Genomic DNA, 10,534 nt, shown 5'->3' with positions numbered 1-10,534 from the left:
TGTTCACAAAATAAACAAAAATAACGTTTACTGTACTGCCAATTTATTTCTTTAAAAAATAAAAATCAAAACTGTAAGTTAAAAAAAAAATTGTACTTTCATCTAACAATTTACGGTTGGGTTTGTATTACTGTACAGTACACATAGATTCGAAAAAGTTGTCAAAAAACAAACATATAACAAATAAATGTTATCAAAGGCAAGATAAGTTACTTTTCTACCTAACTGGATATATTTTTCGTGTTTTTATTCAATGTAACATGTTTATTCAGCTCGAAAAGCATACAGTGTTTACCGATGTATGTATTGGAAAATTTAAGATGGCGCCCGACTCTCTCTTTAACACGGTAAGTTCAGGAAAAGATGTTATAAATAATAAACTAGACAAAATACTGTTAGAAATTCGCTCAATATATGTTACCGTGACATAAGCTGACATATATTCGGTGTTTTTTAATAGTATTTTGTCTAGTTTATTATTTATAACATCTTTTCCCAAACTTACAATGTTAAAGAGAGTGGGCGTCATTTTAAATTTTCCAATACATCGGTAAACACTGTATGTTTTTCGAGCTGAATAAACATGTTATATTGAATAAAAACACAAAAAATGTATCCTGTTTGGTGGAAAAATAACTTATCTTGCCTTTGATAATATTTATTTGTTATATATTTGTTTTTTGACAACTTTTTCGAATCTATGTGTACAGTACAGTAATACAAACCCAAAAAGATTAATCTTTTCTTGAAAAATAAACAAAACAAACTCGTTGATAAAAAAAATTGCAAAAGAAAATAATAAAAGTAAACAAACAACACAAATGCAACTTTTTTCTCGTGGGGATTTTGCAGTATAAACAACAAAAGGGAAAAAATGGTTTAAAAAAAACCCCACAAATATGACAAATAAATATTACCAAAGGCAAGATAAGTTACTCCCTTACCTATTCGGATAATTTTTGGTTTTACCTTATTTTAAAGCGTTTGTTTACTCTGAAACATAAGAGTGCGGAGCCCTAAGTTATAACAAAGAAAAAATGGTTGACTTAAAATGGTCATCTGGGGCAGCTCAATAATCGCCCAACAATCGAAAATTAAACAAAATACCCACCTACCCAGTGTCATCATGACATTTATAGTGTGGGTTTCTACCAGTATTTCAAAGTATTTACACGTAATCACGAAAAAAAAAAAAAAAAAAAAAAAAAAAGAAGTAATTTGAATGTTTTGTTGTTGTACCTATTTACTATGCCTCACCACGGGACAGAGTTAGACACCAGGGTCGTTTTTTAACGTGGAGAAAAGGTACAAAAATAAAAATTGTCTCAGTCGTGAAGGATTTCTCCTCCACCGAAAGAGAACAAGAAATAGAAGTGCAGCATCTGAAGAACAGATACTACACTTTGATCTTGTCCCGAAGGTGTTGTAAATGAGTGTTAATTTAATTCTACAATGTTTTTAAGTAAAATAAAGTTTGGTAATTGTTATTTCTTGTTTGTTTTCCAACCCCTATTTGATTGTTAACTACATTGCTGCCCAAGTTAATTAGAAGGTATTTTAATTTATATATAGAATAAAAAATAAAAAATGAGACCGGGGGTGTATAACATGTACAAAACTACTTTATAAGTCTGTCCAAAATAATATTTAGATGGCTATTTGGCAGATATTAATCACATGGTGCGACAATCGACATATATAGAAAACTTTTTAAAAAAATTAACCGATCGGTTTTAACAATAATAAAAAGAATTCATTATAATCTGAAAATCTGGAGACAAAACGATATGAATCCAAATATTAAAAAAAAAATGAATTAAATAACAACATTTGTTGAATATGTGCGATGCCTAAATATTTCCAAGAGAGAAAGCGAGGGGGTTATTAATTCAATGACTCATTTGGTGCACCCCAAAAAAAAAAGGTGATAGTAAGAGTGATATACAAGTATAGACGGAGGGAACGAAAGTGATACAGCGTAGTCGAAGGAGGTGGTTGAGAGAGTGAGTCAGATGGCGTCATAGACGGGGAGGGAGAGAGAAAGGCAGCCTAAACTAAAGACGGAGGGTAAGAGAGGCAACGTAAACTAAAGACTGAGGGGGATTATCTATATAAAACGCGCACCTCGCCGGTAGAATTCCATTCAAGCATTTAGACCTCGCATAGGATACATTAATTCCGAGTGAGCTCTCAAAAATACTAAATTTTTTTTTCTATTTTCAGCAATTTTCCCTCCTTTATCAAATTATTAAGTAAATATGGTAAGTAGCTATTTTGTTATTTAAAAAAAAAAAAAAAAAATCTTGAATTAACTTTTATTTCTCTTTCTCCAACCTTCCCGCCAAGAACACTCCCCCATTCATTAGTTCTTTTCTTTAAACCTCTAAGTCCTAATATAACACCAGCTCTTTGAAACGCAATTTCTTTTCTTTTAATTGAGAATCAAAATTTTAAATCTACATGTTATCTTAATGATCCCCACCTCCAGGATTAATTTAAGTTTAGATTAACATATTCTACTTGAAGTATAAGCCCCCCCCCCAAAAAAAAAGTGAATTTTTTTTTTTAAGCCGTACATGCTTGAGTCCTCAATTTTTACACATAAGTTAATGATACTTAAAAGCATTTTTCTAAAATAAAATCCTTAAACTCGAATTTGTTTCTCCTTTAGATTTCTAATATAACTTCAGCTTTCAACCAGCTTTGTTAGCTTAAATAATGTAAATTATGTAATGCGTGAAATGGCCGGTTTCATTAAACTGAAATTCTGTGAAAATTTCACTCTCGGTGATCCAATCACTCTTATAGATAATTCATTATTTTGACTAAATAACTCTAAATATTTTCTATACAAAACTTTAAAGTAAACCCTGCCTTTCTGAAACTGACCAATTCTTCTCTTCAAGTTGATGGGAATCTTCAAATGTCACATGCGCAAACAAGTGCGCTTTTTTTTTTTTTTTTTTTTTTTTTTTTTTTTTTTAAACAAGATTTTAGAAGTTGATAGAATCTTTTATTGCCTTAGACTTAAAGTCAACTCCTTTGAATCTTTCTACATTTTGCACGTTTGAAGCTTTCTAAAAAATGAATACTTGTACAGAATTTTAGCCTTAACCTATTGTTCAAGTTCTGTAGAAACCCTCCCTTAAAGTTTACCTATAAGAGGGTCACTGATTGGGGGGGGGCAAAGTGATTGTCCAAATTTCTGGTTTATTTAAATAGGTTCCTCGAGCACATAGGGAGGGGGGGGGATGAACGTTGTCAACACCCTGAGGAAAAGAAAAACTAAATGTCTTTCCTATCCATTTTAAACATACCATTAGGATTAAATATGTTTGTAAATTATCAGACCTTTAAAAATGGCGTCTTATGAAACTTCTAGCACGATTTTTATAAATTTTTGCATCGTAAAACAAAGTGAGATTTCATCTGAAAATGTAGATCAGCACTTAATGCAATGTACAAAATGTCTAGGCCACCAGACACTCCTTTCAATTCCTGACTCAGTGAAGTAATCCCCCCTTCCCCCCATCATTAATGGCTGCATTAAATATGAGAAAGTAGAAATTATACTTGGGTCTACTTGACTTAAAGGTGCAGCAAGTCAAGATTCTTTTGTCGCATCATTGCTGCTTGATACCCCCCCCCCCCCACACACATGATTATTCATAAATTTTTTTTTTCTTTTACGATCTCAAAAAATATACAGAAAAATCTTGTCACGATACATTTGGCGTTAAAAAGGCCAATCTAAAAATTCCGAATTTGGCTTTTTATATATGGCAATTTCGCCTCAAAATGTCTGGTTCTATTATGGGGGATCGATCTACTAGAATTACTGTTGTATTAGAAACTGAGCACCCTCTAAAAAATCTTTAAATATTGAATTTTCTATGGTGGATAAAAAATTCGCTAAAAAAAAAAAAAAAAAAGGAAATATGAGTGAGTACAGTCCCACTAAATGAAATTTAGATAATTTTTTAAATATGACGGCTTAGTTCCGTTGTGGTACATTAGGAATTTTCTGTATTTTTTAAGTGTATTTCTAAATTAGCAGATTTTTCTATTTTCTTAAAAAAAAAAAATAGAAACTAGCTGTTGCTGGCTTAAAAAAATGCTCAACTGTTACCAACTGGATAAATTGTGTTAGTTTATTTTAAAGTTTTCAGTTAGAATAAGAAAAATATGGCAGACATGAGACTAATTTGAATCTCGATAATCGCTCGAATTTACAAAATACCGCCCCAAATCGTGCGAAAAATCCAGTTTATCAGTATTTTTAACTTTCGATTTTTAAGCGATTCTAGACACCCCAAAATGATTGCGAAATGCAATGCACTAAACCCAATATTTCGGTAATTCTTAGATTACCGATTTCTTTGTTAGAGTTTTCAAAATACAGGAGAGGTGCAGGTGCACAGAAAATATAAGATTTAAAACCTTTTTAAAGTGCACGTTTACAAAGTTTTGAGTTTTTTTTTTTTTTTTTTTTTTTTTCAAAAACAAATTCTCTTAGCTGTTTTAAACTTTAAACTGCTTAATTCGCCACGTGAGCAATTATCGGGTGACCGATATTTCCAGTCACCCCACCCCACCGGCCCACCCCTATTGAATTCTTTGTCTAAGAATATCCCATTAACGATTTATATGGTGGCAAATTTTTAAATAGCAATTGATAACATTTTTTTTGTATGAATTATCCAGTTATTTTAAAAATAACCAAAAAAGAGGTTCACAGATAATGTTACCAAAAATAAAATAACTCATAAGTTTTTTTTAAAAAATGCGCGTGCAATGAAGTGAAGTAAGTGGCCACCACTTTTAACGGTACTTATGTATTTTTGGTACCGCAATTTAATTTTTTAATTTCAGTTTAAATTCAAGTTTCACGATATCTTTTAAATTTTTAGGTGGAAGCACAAATTAGTTACAAAACGCCCTCCCCTCCCATGTTGAATGGCTTCTGAAATGTTATTTCAACGTGGTACCGAAAATACATAATTACTCTTGCATAATTTGACCCGGATTGTCGGGAATTCTCGTCAAGCATGGATCGAGCGAGACCGGCAATCATCGGTTTAAGCTGACGCAGACTTTTGTAAAAACAAACCAGAAAAAATATAAATGCAAACAATTCTACCTTTTTAGGGACTGAATATATATTTTTTATTTAAAAAATTTTTTTTTTTTTTTTTTTTTTTTTTTTACGACCTGCCCCAGCAGCGTAGTATAAACACCTCCAACCACCCATGTTAAGAACGGCTTTCGGGGTTGGTCGGGTGTTTAAATTGAAAGCCGTTAACATGGGGAGGTTGGGGTGTTTACAATACGCTGGAGCACGTCGTAATAATTTACCATATTTATATTTTTGCAAACAAATTAAAGTTAATGGAGAAGAGGGGTCGGTAAACTAAAATACCTTTTTAGTACATTACGAAAAGCTAAAGTTCGTATTAATGAATTCGAGAGAAATTTTCGGTCAATGTCGGGTTTCTTTCTAACTCCTCAAAACTTTAAAATGACGACTTTGATAGGTTTTCGGTGGTGCTGAAAACGAATATCACATTTAAATTTAGGCAGAAAAGTAATTTTCATCCTATGAAGAAATTTTTTTTTTTTTTTTTTTTTTTTTTAAAAAGTGGGGGGATCACTTTCCTCTAAATTTAACGTAAAATGAGCACCCGCTTTCTGGCCACCTAGTAATTTCTTCATATCATACAACAAATTTAACTAATTGTTTTCAACACTACCGAAAACCGTTTTTTTTTTTTTTTTTTTTTTTTTTTTTTTAGGACGCTGATAATGCTGTCACACTTTATTATAGAACTTCTATAGTTTAACAGGTGCTTCTGCAATGTAATATTTCACAAAAAATTTGTTTACATTAGTGAGGCAATAGGCATGGCAATGAAGGTGCTAATGCTAATGTAAACAGAATTTTTGTGAAATATTAAATGGGTTCTTCTGCTCGTATCAGAAATGCGTGATAAGAACTTGAATAATTGAACTTGCTATCTTTCGAACTACTTGAAAAATGTAATTCAAACCCTAATTCTTTTTTTTTTTTTTCTTTTCCAATTAAAGGAGCAAAGACCAAATTTAAAACGGGTTTAATAATAGCAAATCATGCAATGTTTTAAAATTTTTTTTTTTTTAAGATTGAAAGAAAATCAACGGAATTTTACTTAGATTATAAAAAATATAAATTCCAAAAAATCACTTGCCTATAAAAATACTATTCAATGGGTATTTCCATAGTTCATTAAGAATTTATCCATATTTATACTTATATTCCATGTCCTTTTTAAATAAAATACTTAAACAAGGATTTAAAAAAAAAAAAAAAAAAAAAAAAAAACGCAAACTCAGATGTTTTCCCCTGTTCAAATAAAGGGAGACGGATATATGATTTTCTTCGTTTATCTGCCGGTGGCTTCGAAGAGCCACAATTAATGTCTTTCTATTGCGTGCTATAAACCAAAATTAGTATTTTGGGGCCACCTTAAATTAAAAATGAAAACTTATTAGATTTTAAAACAACCGATCTTTTTTTTTCTCTCTCAGTGAAATACAGAAGTTTTTGATTAATATATTTCTTTATCGAGTGAATTTTTTTTATCGAAAAGAAAACATTGAATGAAATAGAAAAAATTATCATCCGATATTTACTTGACAGTCTAGTGAAACATGAGTTTCACTTTAAAAAAAAAAAAAAAAAAATATTTAACGTTAAGTGTTTTACACTTTGGACTTTACAGGTAAATTTCCAAAAAACACTTTAAATTAGAATATTTTATTTATTGATCTTTTATCTTCAATTTGTGATATATAAAACTGAGTAACTTTAAATTTTAATAGAGGGGTGGGGGCGTGAATTAAAATTTTTTTAGAGTATTATATTCGATTTATTGGAAAGAGCATAAAATTTCACATTGACCCTGAAAACATGGTAAAAATCAAACCAATAGAAAAATTTGAATTTTTAAAGTTTAAAAATTGAAAAATATTTAATTCGTAAATTTCAATTGATTTCATACGTTAAAAAATGCCTGCATCAACGTGCGCCGGCACTTTTTTTTTTTTTTTTAATAAAAATTTGGGTTTGTATTACTCTACACATAGATTCGAAAATTGTCACAAAACAAATATAGAATAAATAAATGTTATCAAAGGCAAGATAAGTTACTTTTCTACCTAACTGGATATGTTTTCAGTGTTTATATTTAATGTAACATGTTTATTCAGCTTGAAAAACAGTGTTTACCGATGTATTGGAAAATTTAAAATGGCAGCCGACTCTCTATTTAAGGCGGTGAGTTTGGGAAAATGAGTTATAAATTAAAAAAAAAAAGACAAAATACTGTTAGAAACTCGCTCAATATGTTACCATAACATAGGCTGACATATATATGACAGTATGTTGTCTAGTTTTTTTTTTATTATTTATAACTCCTTTTCCCAAACTTACCATATCCCAGAGAGAGTCGGCCGCCATTATCCTTAACATTTATTGTTTTGGGCTCCAATCAAATTAAAATGTTTGACCCATGTCCAAGTAACCTACATCTCAAATTTTCAAGTGTTTAGACCCAAAATTGGCGGAGGAACTTGGAGCCTGCAAAGGTTAACCCTTTCAATTCTGACCTTGTCAGCGAAATTTTTGCCCAAAAACTGATTAAAAAAAAAATAATACCCTTTATGTAAAATTTTAAATGTTTGGATCCAAAATTGGCTGAGTAATTTGGTAGAAACTGCAGAGGTCAAATGTTTTTAGCTTTCACCCTAATTATGACCCTTAGCATTTATTGTTTTGGGCTCAAATCAAATTATAAAGTTAGATCCATGTCCAAGTAACCTATATGTAAAATTTCGAGTGTTTAGACCGAAAATTAGCAGAGAGGTTTGGTAGAGTTTTCAAAGGTCAGTTTGTTGAACTTTGATCCCCTTAACAGCAAAATTTCTGGCCGAAACCTGATCAAAAAGATTTTCCAACATCTCAATATCCCTTATGTCAAATTTTGAGTCTGTAGACCGAAAATTGACAGTTGTTTGGTAGGGAAATATACACACACATTTTTACTTTTATTGATATAGATAAAAATCTGAGTTTTTAACCACTAATTAAATCTTTTTCTTTTACAGCGTGAATGCATCAGTATCCATGTTGGTCAGGCCGGTGTTCAGATAGGAAATGGCTGTTGGGAGTTGTACTGCCTGGAACATGGCATACAGCCCAATGGTCAGATGCCATCGGACAAAACACGTGGCCATGGAGATGATTCTTTCAACACATTTTTCAGTGAGACTGGAGCCGGAAAACATGTCCCCCGGGCTGTCTTTGTGGATTTAGAACCAACTGTTGTTGGTAGGTTTTCTTTTTGTATATTGAATGTTGCAATTTAAAAACAATTTAAACCAATGCATTACGAAAAATGATCCATTAGAAAAAAGATTAAACTAAAAATAGTTTTGTGGAGGAGTTGACTCTTCTGTATGGAAAAAAAAAAACAAGGGAGATAATCCTCGACTTTAACTGACAAATTAAGAGTGCCATTTTTTTTTTTTTTTTTTTTTTTTTTTTTTTAATAAATGCATTTCAGAACGTAATTGTGTTCTGTTTTACACAAATTTTACCATAACACTTCAATACTTGTTTTCATCTGCCCTAAATGTGTTGGTTTAAAGTTGCCAATACAAAGACTAGAATAAAAACTGATCTGATTTATTTAATCTTTTTCTTTTCCAGATGAAGTCCGCACTGGTATTTACAGACAACTGTTTCATCCTGAACAACTCATCACCGGAAAGGAGGATGCTGCCAACAACTATGCCCGAGGTCATTACACAATTGGTAAAGAAATTGTTGATTTGGTCCTTGACCGCATCCGTAAGCTTGCTGACCAATGTACTGGCCTCCAAGGTTTCCTCATTTTCCACAGTTTCGGAGGTGGCACTGGATCCGGATTCACCTCACTTTTGATGGAACGTCTTAGCGTCGATTATGGAAAGAAATCCAAACTTGAATTCTCTATTTACCCAGCACCCCAGGTAGCAACGGCTGTGGTTGAACCATACAATTCCATTCTGACTACCCACACCACACTTGAGCATTCCGACTGCGCTTTTATGGTCGACAATGAAGCCATCTACGACATTTGCAGAAGAAATCTCGATATTGAACGTCCAACCTACACAAACTTGAATCGTCTCATTGCTCAGGTTGTTAGCTCCATCACAGCTTCTCTGAGATTTGACGGGGCCCTTAATGTGGATCTGACTGAGTTTCAGACCAATTTGGTACCTTACCCACGTATTCACTTTCCACTGGCTACTTATGCACCTATTATTTCTGCAGAGAAGGCTTACCATGAGCAGCTTAATGTTGCTGAGGTCACAAATGCTTGTTTCGAGCCTTCTAACCAGATGGTAAAATGTGACCCGCGTCATGGAAAATACATGGCCTGCTGTATGTTGTATCGTGGTGATGTAGTACCGAAGGATGTCAATTCTGCAATTGCAACCATCAAGACAAAGCGCACAATTCAATTTGTCGACTGGTGCCCAACCGGTTTTAAGGTTGGCATCAATTATCAGCCGCCAACCGTCGTACCTGGTGGTGATTTGGCCAAGGTACAACGTGCCGTGTGCATGTTGAGCAACACCACGGCCATTGCCGAGGCCTGGGCTCGTCTTGATCATAAATTTGATCTTATGTATGCCAAGCGTGCTTTTGTCCACTGGTATGTTGGGGAAGGTATGGAGGAAGGTGAATTCTCTGAGGCACGTGAAGATTTGGCCGCCTTGGAGAAAGATTACGAAGAGGTTGGAGTCGATACCTTTGACGCTGAAGACGAAGAAGAGGGTGATGAATATTAAAGTGTTTTTAACATAAAAGTTTCAATAAAAGCAAACAAAACTAATTTTTTTGCCCTTGTTTTTATTTTTATCAGTGAAATTAAGTATGGATCTAAATTGATTGAAATTAAGTGTCGCTTACTTATGAAAGTAAGCTATACTGTAAATATTCCTTTCAACAAGTGACAGATGGCAGTTTTTTCTTTCTCTTTTCTCTAACATTTTAGGCAACATGATTGATTACAAAGTGCTATCATGAATTATGTTCTAAAAAAAGAAAAAGCTCTTGATATGACATCTTAACCATTGAGCATGATTTTTTGTCCACTACTTAAGATCATCAGTAGTCCTACTTTAATCTTTAACGGCGTTGATAACCATGGCTCTCCAAATTGTAGAGCCATGGTAATCTTGGGAAGGCAAGTAACTACGGCAGTTTGCGTCTTGATTACGGGGTACATCTTCCCCATCGAGTTAAATGCAGTCAGATACTAGCCTAGAAATTTCTGATTTGGCACGATACAACACCTAGCCTTGCCAAATGGTCGCCCATCTAGTACTGGCCAGGCTCATTGTTGTTTAACTTCAGTGATCTGGCGAGAACAGATCTGTCAACATGATCATGCCATATATATTTAATGTACACATCTCAAACTACTCTTACTTCGAATGACTAAAA

The 10,534-nt window shown here is 32.9% G+C and overlaps 1 protein-coding gene across 1 annotated transcript; it reads left to right on the top strand.

Moving 5' to 3' along the window:
* Positions 1-1,943: 1,943 nt before the first annotated feature.
* LOC145263705 (tubulin alpha-1A chain-like) lies at positions 1,944-9,920 on the top strand. The gene is made up of 3 exons (XM_080120656.1): positions 1,944-2,261; positions 8,143-8,365; positions 8,747-9,920. Exons 1-3 carry the CDS (start codon positions 2,259-2,261, stop codon positions 9,874-9,876), a joined length of 1,356 nt encoding a protein of 451 aa, XP_079976782.1. The 5' UTR covers positions 1,944-2,258; the 3' UTR covers positions 9,877-9,920.
* The last annotated feature ends 614 nt before the right edge of the window (positions 9,921-10,534 follow it).

The sequence above is a fragment of the Euprymna scolopes genome, chromosome 39, assembly GCF_053919585.1.
Source record: "Euprymna scolopes isolate OS-2025 chromosome 39, ASM5391958v1, whole genome shotgun sequence".
Taxonomy (NCBI): Eukaryota; Metazoa; Mollusca; class Cephalopoda; order Sepiida; family Sepiolidae; genus Euprymna; species Euprymna scolopes.
Note: the sequence above shows the minus strand (reverse complement) of the source record. Positions and strands in the feature narration are given on the sequence as shown.

Coding starts and splice junctions, on each gene's coding strand:
- LOC145263705 (XM_080120656.1), top strand. Junction 8,366..8,746: donor TTTAGAACCAACTGTTGTTG/GTAGGTTTTCTT, acceptor TTTCTTTTCCAG/ATGAAGTCCGCACTGGTATT.